This window comes from Corylus avellana, chromosome ca11 (genome assembly GCF_901000735.1).
Source record: "Corylus avellana chromosome ca11, CavTom2PMs-1.0".
NCBI lineage: Eukaryota > Viridiplantae > Streptophyta > Magnoliopsida > Fagales > Betulaceae > Corylus > Corylus avellana.
In genome coordinates, this window is record NC_081551.1 from 2,953,190 (window position 1) to 2,970,226 (window position 17,037).

The 17,037-nt window shown below is 34.7% G+C and overlaps 2 protein-coding genes across 4 annotated transcripts; one reads left to right on the top strand and one right to left on the bottom strand.

Moving 5' to 3' along the window:
- Positions 1-47: 47 nt before the first annotated feature.
- Positions 48-5,261, bottom strand: LOC132165770 (uncharacterized). 3 transcript variants are annotated; one of them, XM_059576452.1, is made up of 10 exons: positions 5,013-5,261; positions 3,922-4,260; positions 3,441-3,513; positions 3,183-3,295; positions 2,888-2,972; positions 2,593-2,665; positions 2,306-2,361; positions 1,244-1,309; positions 391-456; positions 48-321 (listed from the first exon to the last, which is right to left on the bottom strand). In XM_059576452.1, exons 1-10 carry the CDS (start codon positions 5,180-5,182, stop codon positions 241-243), a joined length of 1,122 nt encoding a protein of 373 aa, XP_059432435.1. In that variant the 5' UTR covers positions 5,183-5,261; the 3' UTR covers positions 48-240. The 3 variants fall into 3 exon arrangements, with proteins under 3 accessions (XP_059432435.1, XP_059432436.1, XP_059432434.1); XM_059576453.1 differs by lacking the exon at positions 48-321 and having other exon boundaries at positions 397-578; XM_059576451.1 differs by lacking the exons at positions 48-321; positions 391-456 and having other exon boundaries at positions 743-1,309.
- Positions 5,262-6,595: 1,334 nt separating this feature from the next.
- LOC132166170 (uncharacterized) lies at positions 6,596-11,758 on the top strand. Its single transcript, XM_059576945.1, has 3 exons — positions 6,596-7,875; positions 8,172-9,571; positions 11,433-11,758. The coding sequence occupies exons 1-2, from the start codon at positions 7,230-7,232 to the stop codon at positions 9,509-9,511; spliced, it is 1,986 nt and encodes a 661-aa protein (XP_059432928.1). The 5' UTR covers positions 6,596-7,229; the 3' UTR covers positions 9,512-9,571; positions 11,433-11,758.
- Positions 11,759-17,037: the final 5,279 nt, after the last annotated feature.

Here is a 17,037-nt window from a genome sequence, read left to right on the forward strand (position 1 = left end):
TTGTTGGGATTGTCGAGACTATGCGATTTAGCAAACGTAAAGAGAAAAGGGAGAGAAAACGAACACAGAATTTACACGGTTCAACAGTGTGCTACGTTCATAAGAGTGAGCGGCTAATTTCACTATGTCAAAAAAGAGTAGGGTTACAACTTATACATCTACTGTCTTGATACATGTAAATATCCTAAGCTTCTATTCCCTATTTCCTGGAGCTAATTAATTAAGCGATGATTCTGAGGACTAAGAGGAGTAGCGGCGTCGCAGGAAAAGGAACAATGCTGTTGAACCAGCCACAGCATACGGAAAAACAGTCCAAATTCCCTGTATGATATAAGGTTAGATCTACATATTTGTATAATAAGAACATGATGCAAACATATATTTGCTTACCACCACAGTCGCAACAGTAGCAAGGGCAAATAGAGGGCGCTCTCTCAACAGGAATCCTATCCCTAACTGAGCTCATAAAGCAAAGAGAGAAAGCTGCATTAGTTAAGGAATTACAAGTTTGTTTTTGAGTTTCTTCCATATTTGTTTTAGATGTTGTTGGACATTCCAAAAGAAGGGAAGATCATATCCTGAAAAATAGCACAAATTAAGCATGTGTATGAGGAAAACCTTCACACAGAATGGTAGGCAAACCTAGGGCTAGCAATGTTTAACTCAATCAGCGAACCCGATACAAACTCAACATGAAATTAGCAAGTTTGTCGGTTAGGGTTAAGTGGTCTGACCCGTTTAATTAAATGAGTTAGGTTAGGGTTGGTCCATGTAATTTTATACCCATGCTTCGATACAATTCGAACCCAACACAAGACATGTAGAGCTGACAATATTTTACACGACCCGAGAACTCGATAGGAGTCCAACAAGAAATTAGCGAGTAATGGTTGAAGGATCTAATATGTTTAATTAGATGAGTTAAGTTCTGGTTAACCTATATAGTCTTATACTCATATCTTGGTACGGCTTGAACCCGACACGCGAAAACAAATTGTCACCCCTATGTAAACCTACACGACTTGAAACCTTTTTAGTCATTCAGCAAGAGTCGGTAGTTGAGGGAATCATGGAAATTGGCAGCATATGGGATGTCCTCTCCCTTATTAAAAATACAGGAAACTTGATATGTACAAAAAAAAAAATGTTTATGAAGTAATGCAAGCAGATGCACCCACCCACAAACCCACATACACACACTTGTACATGCAAATATGAAGTTCCGCAACAGAACTGAATTGACCTGAATTGGAAGAGTGATCAAGCCACCACAACAGACTCCAGCAAAGAAGCACTCTGGCGATATGCCCTGCACTCAGATAAAAAGCATGTCATTCCAAAGATGCTAATAGAAGTTATCAGTCGGATACTATCTGTATTCAAATAATACATGTATTTATTGCATTGAAAACAACAAAATTGTCAAATACATTAAGATAAACCATATATAATCATGTTGGAAGAACATTTTCAGCTTTCCCATAAGTAAAGTAAAATGAAATTCTTCAAAATTTGCTCTGAAGCTTCCAGATTCCAGGTACAATTTGGCCTGACTGTGAAAGATAATGAAATTGAAATATTTCATCAAACAATTCACTTCTTGCTTGCTGTGGTCCTCACAATCAACTACTACTCCCATCAATATTATCAAACAATTTACATATTTTCCAAAAAAAAAATTATTATTATCTTATTTTTTGTTCTGATTTAATTATTTTGGAATTTAATATTCGACTAAATCACAAATTTATAGCTATTTACATATGACTTGCACACCTCATGATGGACAGAAGGAGATAAATTCCGGTTTTCAAAACATGCAATAGATATAATTAGGTAAAATTATTTGAAAAATCCCTAGGGCATAGGCCAAGTGCTGAACTACATAAATCAACTGCATTGATTTGAGTAAGTGTTTTAAGTTTCTTCATTATCTTGCTTTAATTTCTTGTTTCCATTCAGTACCTGTTCGCTGCTGTAGTCTACGGTATTTGGCAGGAAAGGAACTCTCAAAATAATTATGGTAAAAGTGAGCATGATTTGGTGCATACTAAAGAGCGAGTCCGTGAGACCAGGATCACTAGCAAAGGAACAGCTGAAACTTCCATTGCAACAATTTCATTGCTTAAACAACCGAATCTCCTTTAAAGAGAAAAACCCAATAGACAAAAACAAGCCCACAATGCCCACAGAGATCAGACAAGATGGCACAAACAATGTGGTAAGAGGAACATAGAGACAATGTTGCAGCATAAAAAATTATCAGAACATTTAAAGCAGCCTAAAGGTCATAGTAATCACTAACCATGGCCCCTGCCAAGAAAGCTGTTGGATTTCTCACACCTAGGGAAAATCGTTCTACTGCAGATCAAAATGCATAATAACATTACAAATCAGTAATATGATTCAAAGCCCAAGTACATGATACTGTATTGACATACATGATACTGTCAAAGCCCAAGTACAAGGCTGAATCACCCAATTACAGTGCGCTAAGAGCTTTGATTGCACAATCTGTCCACTCTTGAGTATGACAGATACTTTAAATTTGTCATTCACACATATAAACATAACAAAGCTCTTAGAACTCACCAAAGCCTGTGAGATTGCCATATTTTTGCACCAAGCGAGTAATGCTTAAGGCCTTCTCTTTGCCAATACCTAACTACAGTCGTCATCAAGATTGAGATATTTCCACAGAGAGAGAACAGTAAATCAGTATTTTATAGTTGCAGATAGAACTAGAGAAGTCTGCAAATTCTCACACATACAAAGATATATGTACACGTTTTCGTGGATGTATTTATGCATTATGCATATTACACTATCTGTGGGTTTAGCCCCTCGGGCATGAAAATGAATTCAGAAGCATGTGAGCTGAACTTACCCTCGAACAAACATCATCAGATGCCCCAGATTGCCTAAAAAGCTTCCCTAGATAGAATGGTATCAGATCACTGATGCAAACTCCCCTGAAAGACGATGTCAACATGTATGATTCACATTTCACAGTAAAAACATTAAAGTGTAGCAATAGACAGACAGCAAATAAACCACTAATCACTAAATAAGAGTACGGAGCAGCATTCTTGTATATCAATATTCATAGGCTTCTCTTTCCACATTGATTATTTAACAAAAGTAAACTATTTAACAAAGATTAATATGGTGCTGCAACTAACCAGTAGACCCACAGAACTGTGGATGTTATGTATGGAATATTTCTTGAGAAAGATTCAGCAAAAGATTGCCACGTCCCATCCAAAGATAGCATTCGAGCTAAAGTTATGCCAACCTAAATTATTCACTTAAAGATCACCCATAAGTTCAAACAATACTGAGACCATGAATCACTGTTGGTACAAAACTGAAAACTGAACTAAATCCAAAGAGAGAGACTTAAAACTTGTAAATCAGAAGTACCAATATAGAGGACAGACCCAAATATTTAGAGCCTCTTCACTAATGAAAAGTCCACATCCAGCAGCCATAAGTAACCAAAAGTAGATCCATCTGCATTGCGGTATATTTGTAAATGATTCCAAGCTTTATATTAATTAAAGCAACAATGGTGAAGGCAAAGCAAGCATGATGATGATTATCAAGTCGAAATAGAAAATGTTGCACAAAGCAAAATGATATCAATAGGATAAAAATTCAATTCTTCAAACTGTAATTTCACTGCTCCACCCACCCCCCAAAAAAAAAAACAAAAGAAAAAATTCATCTAAAGTCAGAGTTTGGATCATGATGAATGTTGATGACAGATGATTCACCATTGATAAGTCTAAATAGATATAGATATTAAGCAGCCATTTGTTTCAGTGAATTAAGTCAAAAAAAGTTAGAGACAGTTCTAGCAGTCAAGCTCAAAAGAAAACTAGAGCTTTTTTTTTAGTGGGAGCCAGATTATGTGCATACCCTGGTGCATATTCTGGAAGTATAACTCTGTATCCAAAAGCTTTGAAAGTAAAACCAACAGGGGATGCAGCCATTACTGAAGAGGATGAACCTTCAGCCAGAAACTGAATTCCAAGTGACGATCCAAGAACGGGCTGCTTGAGGCCAATGGATATCACTGTGGCTATTACAGCTATGCCCAGCACAATTGCTATTTTAGCCAGAAATGAACTCCCTGAACCGATATGTCCATTATTCCCATTTCCAAGCACCACATTAGTTAAACTATCTTCATCTAAAACGTCTTCGGATCTAGCATCCTCGTAACTCTCTGCATTATCCTGTTGAAAGCTTCTAGTCCTATTTTCAATAAGAAATATTACATTTCTATGCTCAAATGAAGAAAACTAGCTTTAAAAACATAAGGCAGTTAAAAAATGAAGCAACAACGACAAGGAGCTTCAAAATGAGAAGCATGAATTCTTTAGGCAGTACATGAATATGCTTGAACTTCTAAGCATGCAAGCAAACTATTGGAGTGTTGCGAAAATGCTTCTAGGAAGGGAAGAGCTATATACTGGTAATTGCTGACAAAATTACTCATCCAAATTACGTAAGAAACACATAGGCTTTTGGAGATAAGAGACATTTTCTGATAATTAAGGTAATTATTTCCTAATAATATATGAGGAAGTAGTGTTAAATGCAATCAATTATATAATGCCATGGTACTTTAATTAGCAACTCAGGGACAAACCTGGACACTCTCATGGTTGTCATTATGTCTAGATCAATGGTCAATATCTCAAGCACATAAACTCAGATATCAGTAATCAATCAAGAATGTATAAATTGCTCAAAGCATTAGTCAGCTACACAAGACAATCAAAACTCAGAAAAAGAATCCAGTGAACACTATTCCAGCATCAAATTCTGACCATTTGGCTGGTGAATGAATTCAAAGCAACTATTTAAACAGAAAAATGAAAATTTTCAAATTCTACAGACATAAGAAATCATTCGCCATTTTTTCTTTGTTCCTTATTCTTTCCCTCTATTCTCAGCGGCCAAAGATTAGAATGATTGACAACCAGTTAATCAGACGAGGTTACCTGAAAGTTGAGGGTCTGGAGAAGTGGAAAACCAACAAATGTCCACTCTCATTTGCAAACAACCTTTGACTGACATTGAAACAGCTTGAATGCGTCATGGGCCGTCGAGCAAAAGACTTAGAAGTTAGTAGGGGGGAGTGAGACAAAGACCCAGGTGCTAGAACTGCCATTGGTGACACTCCTGGAGGTATGTCAGAGCATGTAAATGGACTTTGCTCTTGATGATGCCACTGCCAGTGAGTTTGGATGGGGCTTGTGCACCAGAACATGAGGAAGTTTTGGTTCCATGTGGTTGTGTCTGAATGGTTGTTAGTTGAGAGAATCAATTAAGAGGTATATGCTATAAAAGAAGGCGTGTAGGAAACTAAATGCGGCAGTTGGGCAACTGATTCCATTCACTTTTTTTTTTTCATCCAAAAAAAAAAAATTAAACTTCTGTTTTCTTTTCTTTTCTTTACCTCAATAAACAACTTCCTTCACTTTTTACTCAAAAAAATAAAAAATTATCTTTACGTTACACCAACCTCAACTAAACCCATTCTCTTTTCATTTCTTCTCTCAAAAAGGTTTGCCAAACATCATTTCCATTTGTTAATGATTTTTAAAGAGTTTTTTTTTATTTAATAAATATTCTTTGTGACATAAGAGTAATACGGTATATTACGGAGAAGATCCTCTCCAGTTGAATTTAACGGGAGAGGAGTCGGTCCCTTCTAAATGAAGGGCAAAATTGTCAAAAAAAATAATTTAAAATGACAATTTTGCCCCTTCTAAATGAAGGGACCGGTTCCTCTCACGTTGACTTCAACTAGAGAGGATCCCTTTCCGTATATTACACTTTTATCCTACCTCTATTTTACTAGATTGATATGGTAGTGTCCATCGATTTTTAGATCAATCATTGTTAAAAAAAAATACAATTTAAAAAGTTGATGAGCACTGCTGCATCAATTCAGTGGAATTGGTATAATATGTAGCATAACTCATAACATAATAAAAGTGAAAATGCACTTCAAAAATAATAATAATAATGGTGAAAATGTGGCTTCTAACCTTACTAGTAGGTAAAAGTAGTTTTGAGTTATATATATATATATATATGACTGCAAGAGAAGGGAGAGCTAAAAGGAGATTCAAATTTGTAACATTCGTTTTATAAGACGTGATCTTGAGTCAATTGAACTACCTCTGAACGTAATGTATTTTAAGTGACTTCACATGCCACCATTACCCTAACGTGTTGTTAGAATATATATATATATACATACTTGTGTTCGTATTATGTTTAATATTTGTGTGTGCGATCAAATCTTTAGGATTTGACTACTTTATCTGCCGTATTTTTCTCCTACAAATAAAGTCATTTATAATATAAATACGACCCAGGCAATAAGATCAATATAAGATAAGGATAAGATATAGTCATCCTAAAATTCTTTTGATTTTCTTTCACTTTTCTCTTTATATTATTATTTTTAATTTTAATTTCAACAAATATGTCCCTTTGGCGGCACACACCTGTTCTCAAAAAAAAGGTTGAAAGGCCAAACCAGAAAATGTCTGGTATAGGAAATCTCGCTAGAGAAACCAAAATTTGAAAACCACGTGCAGTTTTGTCTCGAAAACGATGTCGTGGCAATCGCGAAGCCTATTTTCCCACTTCAAAGCGGTGAAGTACCCGTCAGTGTCCCACGCGAGGAATGTGTTTGGAGCTGGCATTTTTTTCTTTTTTTTTTAATGTATAACTTACCTTTATCTTCTTTTGGGATGCAAACAAAGTCCTTGTGAAATCATTGCGGAGTCTTGTGGGCTTTCAACTTCAGCTCTTAAAGTAGTTTGTAAATCTGTCAAAGTCCAGGTTTTTACATATTCTTTTTAGCTTCCTTATGAACTAAGCACTTGCTGTTCTTTCATTATTTACTCAACAGGATCTTTATTAAGTCAATAGAGAATCATGTGCTATAATTAGCAGTTGCCACTTTCTGAAGAATCTTTGGTTCCCATATTCTTCTTTGCACTGTTCTAGTATAAAATTGGTGTTAATATTGCATTTTGCTTGGTGGGTTTTTGTTGGTGGGTGAATTTTTGTACCCAGATCAGTATAAGCTTAAATTTTCTTGGTGGGAATTGAGATTTGAGTTCCCAAGTGCTTGTAATGATCAATTACTGCCGAAGATTTTCTGGACAAATCTGGGATTTTGAGATTTTCAAAGAAGGATGGTTTTGCAAGCAGTTCATTCATGGGATTTGTGTGGTCTTATAGGAGCATTTCTCGACCTTGCTCTGGCTTATATCCTGCTGTGTGTGTCGGTTTTTGCGTTTTTCGCCTCGAAATTCTTGAGCTTTTTTGGACTGCTTCTGCCATGTACTTGTAGTGGGATTTTTGGCTATAAAAATAGCCATTTGTGCTTTCACAGTTTGCTCTTTGATTGGCCAACAGGAATTATCTTTTCTGTTCTGAATTCGGTGTTGAATAGATTCCCTTTTGATTTGATTTGGTTTAAGGATCGAGCATGCAATTCAGATAAGAAGTCGGTTAGAGATGGGAATTGTGAAAATCGGGTTCTTGAACTGGAGAATGAAGCTTCATGCAGTTTGTTTCCCAGGAAAAGATTGCAAAATTTGGCTGATAGGGAAAGTGGGTATGATGCAAGGGGAAAGGGGGTTATGAACTTGAAGCAAAGGTCTGGATTTCGGCGCCGAAGGAGAGCTACTTTTGACAACAAAAAATTCTCTTCTGTTTTGTCCAGTGATTATTCAAGGTCGGTTGTTGCTGGAAACTCTATTTATGATGGCAGTGAAATGAGAAGCAAAACCAGTGAAAGCTTAGGTCCTGCAAGTGGGAGAGAAGATGGTTTCCTTGGTGAGTGCAATGATTTAAACTTGTCTTCTTTTTCTTTTTCTTTTTTACTTTAAAGATGTTTTCGAGCTGAAATTTGCATATTGTAATGTGATTTTTTTTTTTTTAATCAACTATTTAAATGCCATATTTAACAAGCTTTGACTTCTGATAATAGTTTTGAAATTCTCGAAAATTTCAAAGAAAATCTCAAATTGAGTTGGCCATGAAGTTGAATTTGAATATCAACCTTTGATTAGGCTACACATATTAAATATTCTAGTACAATGCTTACTGATCTTTGTAGTCATGCCATTCAGGTGAAATAAATGAACCAAATGGCATTGATGTGGGGGAAAGAAGCCAGCATAGTTTTGAATTGAGTGGATCAGTTGGTGAGGATCAAGACATATCATCTTCTGTTGAAACATATACAATTAATGCTGCAATGGGATTTGTTGGCAATGAAGCCAATGCTATCAGAATGTTGGAGCTAGCTCTTGAAGAAGAAAAAGGCGCCCGTGCTGCTCTTTACCTAGAACTGGAGAAAGAGAGAGCAGCTGCTGCAAGTGCTGCTGATGAAGCTATAGCCATGATATTACGCCTGCAGCAGGATAAAGCATCAGTAGAAATGGAAGCGAGGCAGTATCAAAGGATGATAGAAGAAAAATTTGTTTATGATGAAGAAGAGATGAGTATTTTGAAGGAAATCCTTGTCAGGAGGGAGAAGGAGAATCATTTTCTGGAGAAGGAAATTGAAGAATACAGGCAGATGAGCTTTTTAGAACATGAGCTACCAAAAGGTGACTTAAATGATAAAGTTAATAGTTGGGGACAAAGGCCTTCATCTTCCCAGGATTTGGATGATGATGAACGATCGAGGTTGCAGATTGAGAATAATTTGTCAACTGGTAAGAAAGTAAGAAATTTTTCAAATCGGCCTTCAAATTATGAGGCTCCTCTAGTTGAGAAACAATGTCAAACTCATGGATATGGCTTTCTTGAGAGAAATGCTCTTTTAGCAGGGAAAGAAAAGGATAATAGCATGGTATGCCAAAGCATGACAAGTGAGCCAACCCAAATTGGTCATGGCATTGAGATGAAATTTTCTTGTGATGGTGAAGAGCTAGAGAAAGATGGGGAAGATATGGATCAAGCAAGCAGCAATTACCATGGTTCCCTGCTTGATACAGAACCAGCTGTATATGATGTCCATGTCATTGATGATAAAAATGAAACTTGGAAAGAACAAAGCGGATCATTGATTAGCAATGATGTTGATGAACCCAGAGACTGTGCTGTCACACTGGGAACATTGAGAACCTGGAGCAGTGAGGCACCCAGTGAGGCACCCAGTGATCATCCAATCATAAGCATGGAAGAAACAGAGCCTAACATTCATGAAGGTAGTTTGGATGGGGCTGGTGAGTTACCAGTTTTGAGTCACTCACGAAGCAAAAGCTTGCTTTCTGACTTGGGGGGAGAGTCCCTATGTGCAGTCAATAGTGCAAAGTTGAAAATTGACATTGAGATTGAACGGCTCACAGAGAGGCTACGAATAGCCCAAGAAGAAAAAGAGAATCTGACTCTCAATACAGAGAATGGAGACAGGAAAAAGGATTCATTGAAACTTCTGGAGGAGATACCAAACCAGCTTTGAGAGATTCAACAATTAAGAAATCCTGTGCAGCAGGCTTCCTTGCTCCCTTCATCTTCTAAGGTGCGTTATAAAGGTTTCCTTTACCATCAATTACTTTTTTATGATACATAAGTTGAGTGTTTATACACCAATTTGTGTTATGTTTCTCTGGTCCTGGCGATCTTCTCTTACTGGTGATTGCGGTCTGTTTTCGCCTCTTTTTAATACCGAAAATGGTTATATCCTATATAGCAATAATGCGGACATGAGTATTGGTGTTTGATACAGCATCTATAAATTCTAGAATGCAATAAACAACTAAGAGTGGACAAAATCATGGGAGTAGGTGCCATTAGACTTACGAAGTTTCCAACATGAGAAAAGGCAAAATAGAAATGTCCATGTAATAAACGTCAGGATCTTGGTTTCTAAAATAGATTGGAATAACAGTTAGACATCTAATGGATGGTATTTACCATGATTTTAAATACAATGGATTGGAATAACATTTAGACATCTAATGGATGGTATTTACCATGATATTAATTTTGCTTTCATTTCTTTGAGTTTCCAAAATGTAGAAGAATCCTAAACCCCACAAACTCCGAACCATAAGTGGTTAAACCTCCACCTTAAGAAATGGAAGTAGCTGGTAGTCTTCTATAAAACACAACATATATTATTCTGTTATTTTTTATGTTAAAAACAAAATAGGGTTGTTCTACTCTATGCTTCAACTATTGTTGTCACACCTACCTTAAAAGACTATTGTTGACAAGGATTTCTTATTGGTCCAAGCCATCAAATGGCATAACCATGGTAAATGTTATTCCAAAATCTTGTTCTTACAGTTGTCAAGGAGTTAATTTGGGGCACAATGCTCATAACTGAGAAGTTTGACCTTTTTCGTATGTGAGCGTTTGTTACACGATTTCTGTTCTTGACATTGTAGACAGGTTTCTTGGGGCTTAGTGCTCGTCACTGCAGTGTCTGGCCTTTCCCTTTATAATCAATTGTTATGTCATGTATTAAACATTTTTCGGCCTTCACACTTGTCCATCCTATGATATGGTTCTTGTAACTGATATAAGACTAACGGTTTATGTTGGATGTAGCCTGAGTATCAAAGCGGTTCAGTTTAAGATCAGCTTTTTGAGAACTTTTTTTTTTTTTTTTTGAAATTGTGTACTGTGGTCAATTTTTGTTATTAAGTAATACGGAAAAAGTTCCTGATCAGCTTTTTGAAAACGTTTTACTTTTTCTTTTTGAAATTGTCTACTGTGTAGTCAATTTTTTTTTTTATTAGCTAAATATGGATAAAGTTTTGTTGCAAACCGGGTTGGAGGAATTTCCTAACCTAGTGACGTCTGCTGTCAGAATATATGATTCTTACATATATTTTTAATAGAATTAATAGAGCATGTGATTCTAACGTGAATGTCAATTTAATAGACTGAGTTAGAAAAAACTTTTCCAACCCAATTTGGAAGAAAACTTTGACCATAAACTTATGTAGCTTGATAATGTTTTAAAACAGCTTATGGAGCTGATATTCTGATTTAGAGCATATAAGTATTCATGGCGCAGCTCCTGATGTATATACTACTTAGTAAAGGACTTCATTTTTTTTCCACTTGAAATTATGTTGTTAATGTGAAGGATAGTTTAGCAAATTCCTTGCTGCATGCACCCATGAATGATGGCAAGGAAAGAATCATACATTATTGAGGCCCGATATTGAAGAGAAATTTAAGGCAGGGAAGGTTGAAGAATGTAAGAATTGTGGAATGGAGCTGCTGCTAATATTATAAAGCAGTATGCAGCCTTTCATCTATAGTTCCTCTCTCGACTCTTCACATTACATCAACTTTTAGCGTTCTTGTTGGCCATTCTTATGGTACCATATTGATCAATGCTGATGATAATGCCCTTTACTTTTCAGGTGATTTTGAAGAAAAGAAGCTCTGCAAGTGTGTCATATGAAGCCTATGAAAGCGCCTAAAATCATGTACAAAAACAACCAATTGTGTAAAGAATCAAGCTTGTAGTTATTGTTAAGGTCGGTTTTTTGTTTTTTGTTTTTTTTCTTTTTCTGGGCACTTTAGGTTAGCTGTCTCCTTGGAAATTTGTAGGTGAACTGTGGAGTCCACTGGAGTCAGGTTTTGAATTCGATGATGTTTTGTGTGTTGTAGAGTGTAAATAACCTGGTATATGTTGATTCCAAGTATAATTAAAATAGCTTTGAAGCTGTAATTTTTGAGTGATCCATCCCACCTTTCTTGCCTTTAGGAGGGGAGAAAAAGATTAATAATGTCCTATCAATCATACCCATCATTTTTCCTCCGGGTCTGAGGGAGTATGGCCAAAAGGCTGCAAATGGGTGTAATTATTATGTTGAGCATTTTACTTAAAAAGAAGATAAAAAAAGAAAAGGGTGACTCTTTATGTGGTGGACAGTGGATCTGGCTGATCCCACTGAAATAGCTTATGATAATGCAGATTTTTATTCTGATGCTTTCTCTGGTCTCCTGCCAAATAGATTTTTATATATCTTCAAATTGTGCCTATAGTTGCTCAAACTTTGCCTTCATGGCTAACTTCCTGGGGCCTGAAGCATGGAGAGAAAATGGTAGGATTGGATAGGGGTAGGGAGGTGAGGTCGCTTGGGAGCACCTTGTTGCTACTTATGATCATAATTGGCCGCAGATGCAGTGGAGTTATAAGTGGTTCTGGGCGGAGCTTACTCCGGGTTGTAGTTGCAAGCAAGTATAGGAGGGTTTTGAGTGGGTTGAGGGAAGGCCCGGCAGCCTGGACCAGGTTGGCCCAATCACCAATAATCGTAGTTTTTTTTTTTTTTTACATGTCCACACAAGAAGAGAAAAAAAAAATTTGAATTAGTGACCTCTACTTTATGAGGCGTGGTTTCCAGCCGATTAAGCTACTCCTTACGAACACCAATAGTCATAGTTGAGTATGCATAATTATATTTTCATATTATTTTTGTTATTTTATATAAAAAAATACTAATAAAGGTCTCAATTTATAAATATTCAAAGCATGGATTTTGAATTTATCAAATTAAAAACTAGAGTTTCAAAGTTAAAAACTTAAAAAAAAAAAAAAAAAGGCGAAAATACAAGGATAGATCATAGAGCCGGCGCCAGGTTGGCCCAATCACCTGTAGTCATAGTTGAATAAGCATAATTATATTTTTATATCGTTTTGTTATTTATGTTTTAAAAAATACCAATAAAGGTCTCAATTTATAAATATTCAAATCATGGATCTTGACTTCATCAAATTAAAAACAAAGTTTCAAAGAAAAAAAAAAGAAAAGGAAAATACGAGGAGGTTATGACATAATTTTCCTTAAACTAACACTATTGATGTATAATTCCATAAGAAAGTGAAAGAAGTTCTAATATTAATATATTATTATAAAATGAAGGTCCCCTATAAATCTTATATTTTACAATAACAGAAAATTGATAATTTAGTTATTATTATTATTCTAAATGCCATTAATGACACAAATCAAAATCATCATAGCCACAAAAAAAAATAAGAACGTTATAAAAACATGAAAAGTCTAAAGTCTCAGTGATGCCAAAGGCAAAATAATTGAAAACAAATACTTCTTTTCTTTTCTTTTGGTTTAATGTGTGAATGAGATTCCATTCATTAATCTCTAGTACAGCTTCTACCGACATAACCGACATCAAGTATTTATTTTTGCTAGAAGGAAATTAAGCATCATCAATTAATTTTAAGCGAAATTTTATAATGAGAATGAGCATCAAGTCATCAACCCACGTGGGAGGCTGGGACCCCTCCTACTCAACCCCTTAAAGTTTCAACATTATCTCCTACGCCATAAATTATATTTTTATCTTACAATTACTTCACAATACTTATATAATTGTCTGAACCAACTCTTTGATTAATTATTTTATTTATATATATATAAAAAAATGAACATTTGATTGTCACGTCAATGTTGTAGGTTAATTGTAGGGATAAAAATGTAATTTTTAACATTTTTCATACAATATATTACACTTTTATCTCACTTGGCTGATGTGACCGTGTCTATCAACCCTTTTATTTATTTATTTTTTTTAACAATGGCTGACTCAAGAGTTGATGGCCATAGCCATATTAGCCTAATAAGATGAGGTGTATATATAACATTAATCATTGTACAAAGTTAACGCTCATTGATAATGTTATACACTACATTTTTTTATCTCATTTTACTAACAATTGTTAGTTAAAACCATGTCAGTATTGTAAGATATTATAGGATACAAATATGGTTTATAACATTTCTCATGCTATACACTGCACTCTCATTTCATTGAACTGATATAACAGTGTCCATCAACTCTTGAATGTTTTAACAATAGATGATTCAATAGTTAATAAGCATTGACACAGCAACCAATAAGATAAGGTGAAATGATGTATGGTATATAACATTGATCATTGTACAAAGTACACTACATTTTTATCTCATTTCATTAAGTAAGCATTGTCAATTATTATTATTATTATTTAATAATGACTTATTAATTAGATAAAAGTAAGATAAAAAGAATAGTTTCTAATATTTCTTTATTTATAGATAAGTACTTTGTAATTTTATTCCACCCCTTTCGCATTAGGTGGTTGAACAAGAGCTCTAATGGGTCCCGCCTCCCGGCTGGATTGAAGCGCAACGTTCACCTTGTTCTTTTTTTAAAACAAAAATTTGGCCGGCTTAATTGGTAAATAAGTTGAACCGACATTTTATAATTCAAATTAAACTTTATAGATCTAATAGTACATATATATTATCATATAATAAATACACTGTCCTATCATTTTAAACTGACATTACATAAATACCACTAATGAATAGAACAAAATCTACGGTCCTCAGCTTGGAGGAGGATTCCTCCCTCCCCCCACCTCCTCCTCCTCCTCCTCCTCCTCCCCTGCCTTTACGGTTTTTCCGTTTGTTCCATTTTATTTAGAGCTTTTTTCCTTTAGTGCCCCATAGCACAGCGGTTGTCGTAACTCCACCTTGTCATCTTCACTGTGCTGCTCGCCCTTTTTTTCGCGCCGCCGACAGCCTCTTCCGCTCCTTGCTGCTGTGTTGTGATTTTTTTTTTTTTTTTTTTTTTCCCTATACTGTTTTGCTTGTTTTGTTATCCTGGCTTTTGAGCTTAAAACATGAATAATTTTTTGGCCTTTCAGGTCGAAAAAGACTAGTTTTGGCGTTGTGCTTTTGTTTATACCTGGAAAATGGCTACCTATGTTTTGGATTGAGTTTGTACCAGACAGATTTGTTCAATAAGCTGAAGATTGGGCATGGGTTAGTGAATGTAGACATTATAGGATTTCAATGTAAAATTTGTATGTTTTTTACCTCTATGATGTGTAATCCTTTATGAATTTTAGAGTTTTATGCTCTGTGATTGTAAGAGTTTTTATGCTTTTAATTATTCATGAATAAAATAGGAATGAATTTCTGTTCGAAAAACAAAATCTAAAATGTTAAAAAATAATTAGCAATAAAAATAAAAAATAGACTTGTGGGCACCATGACATAGATGGTGTATGGACATTCCTGATCCCACCAGAGAGTGAGACGGGTGGTGCCACCATTAATGCTGCATGCATGAAAACCCCCTTGTGTCTGACCCCACCATGTCCATGCCACTCCCGACCACATCACATGGTAGGCCAGATGTCAACGGTTTCTAGATCGTCTACCGTGTTTCCACTATCCTCTTCACTTTGCACTTATATTTTGGGCGGACCATAAATTAGTAGATTAAGATTAAAGAATTTAATTTGTTTAATTAAATTAATCAAATTAAAATTAATTTATATAATTTTATATTTATGTCTTAGCATCTAAACCTGAGCGCATTATAAATTACAACATTGCCACCCTTGATTATGGTAAGAATTGTCAAGTTGTAGTCTAGTTTTCATAATCAGTTGTATCACTCTGTTTCTTTTTTAATGAGTGGATCAAGGATTCAACTGAATGATATTATTGCATTCAAAATGATTCAACCAATATATATTTTCTTGGCCATAATTGATTAACGTTTAAATGTTATATTAGATTGGGTGAAGTAAAAGAGCACACGGCGTGCGTTTTTTTTTTTTTTTTTTTTATAATTAAAAAAAAAAAAAAAATTTGCACAGGCGTGCACAGCACGCCGTGTGCTGTGTATCACGGTCCTATTAGATTATTTCAATGATTCAAATCTAATGAATTTAGACTAAGAAAATGTTGAGTCAAGTAGTATATAAATTGATTTAAAAATGCAATTTTATATGAATAAAATAACTTCTTCTTTTTTTTTTCGTTTGAGTGGAATATAGAATAATAGAATCTTATAGGATTTAACGATGGTTTCCAATGTCTAGTTCATCCCATAATTAAAAAAATAGCAAAAATGAAAAAGGGCATATCCTCACCAAATCAACAGTACTAGATGCCGTTGTATTTGGACGTAAACTACAACCAACAACTGCATACATGTAATAAATAAGAAATGCTTTAAAGACACATTCTCTTTACAGATTCGGGCCGATTTGGTTTAAGTGCTGTAAAAAAAAAAATTACATAAAATTTTGTATAGTTTTTTGAACAATTTAGATTTAATTTTAAATTTTTTATGAGAAAAAAAGGAATGAAATCAACTAAAGAAAAAAAAAAAATCTCATATCGTATTTTTTGTCACACATGAACCAAATCCGACAAAATCCATCAGCTCTTCTTATGTTAGAAAGATTTATAACACATATTTATTTCTATCTGATGCATACATTAATTATGCCAACAAAATTTCAGACAAAATCCCGTGACATGTACACGTTTCTTTGTAATGTTTTGATTTTTTGATTTTATTTATTTTTATTTTTTAAGAAATTTTACTTTAACCTTTTGGACTTTCACATCTCTCAATTTGGACCTCTGAACTTTCAATTACCCTTAATGTAAACTCTTCCATCAATTTTAACTGTTAAAAATATCAAAAAAACCAAAATATCCCTAATTTTTTTTTTAAAATAAAAAACATTTTAGAATTAAAGAATTTTATACAAAAGTCATGGGTATAAATGTCATCTAACATTTAAAATTTGACGGAAAGATCTACGTTAAGAGCAATTGAAAGTTAAGAGTTCAAAATGAGAGATTTAAAAGTTTGAGGAGTTTGTCAAATTGCGTAAAAATTCAAGGGGCTAAACCGAAGTTTTTTTTTTTTTTTTTTAAATATATTATACAAAATACATCTTGTATACAAATAAAATTATCAAAATATCAATTAATTTAATTTTTCTTGTTGCGGCAAGGAATATTACTTTATGAGGTTCGTACGAAAGTAAATACACAAGATGGCCCAAATCAGGACACCGAAGAGGTGACCAGACCAATAACACAAAATTTACCAAAAACATAAATATAAATAAATAAATAGCACATAAGGTAAACGCACGAGGCGACGCTCTTTATACCTTTCCAAAAAGTGGGAGCTTTCTTCGCA

Bases quoted from the DNA above. Each gene is read 5' to 3' on its own strand.
- LOC132165770 (XM_059576451.1), bottom strand. From the start codon at position 5,182: ATGGCAGTTCTAGCACCTGGGTCTTTGTCTCACTCCCCCCTACTAACT. The intron at 3,514-3,921 runs GTATGCACATAA...ACCGCAATGCAG, and splicing joins CTTCCAGAATATGCACCAGG to ATGGATCTACTTTTGGTTAC. The intron at 2,362-2,592 runs GTGAGTTCTAAG...TTTGATCTGCAG, and splicing joins TGGCAATCTCACAGGCTTTG to TAGAACGATTTTCCCTAGGT.
- LOC132166170 (XM_059576945.1), top strand. From the start codon at position 7,230: ATGGTTTTGCAAGCAGTTCATTCATGGGATTTGTGTGGTCTTATAGGA. The intron at 7,876-8,171 runs GTGAGTGCAATG...CATGCCATTCAG, and splicing joins GAGAGAAGATGGTTTCCTTG to GTGAAATAAATGAACCAAAT.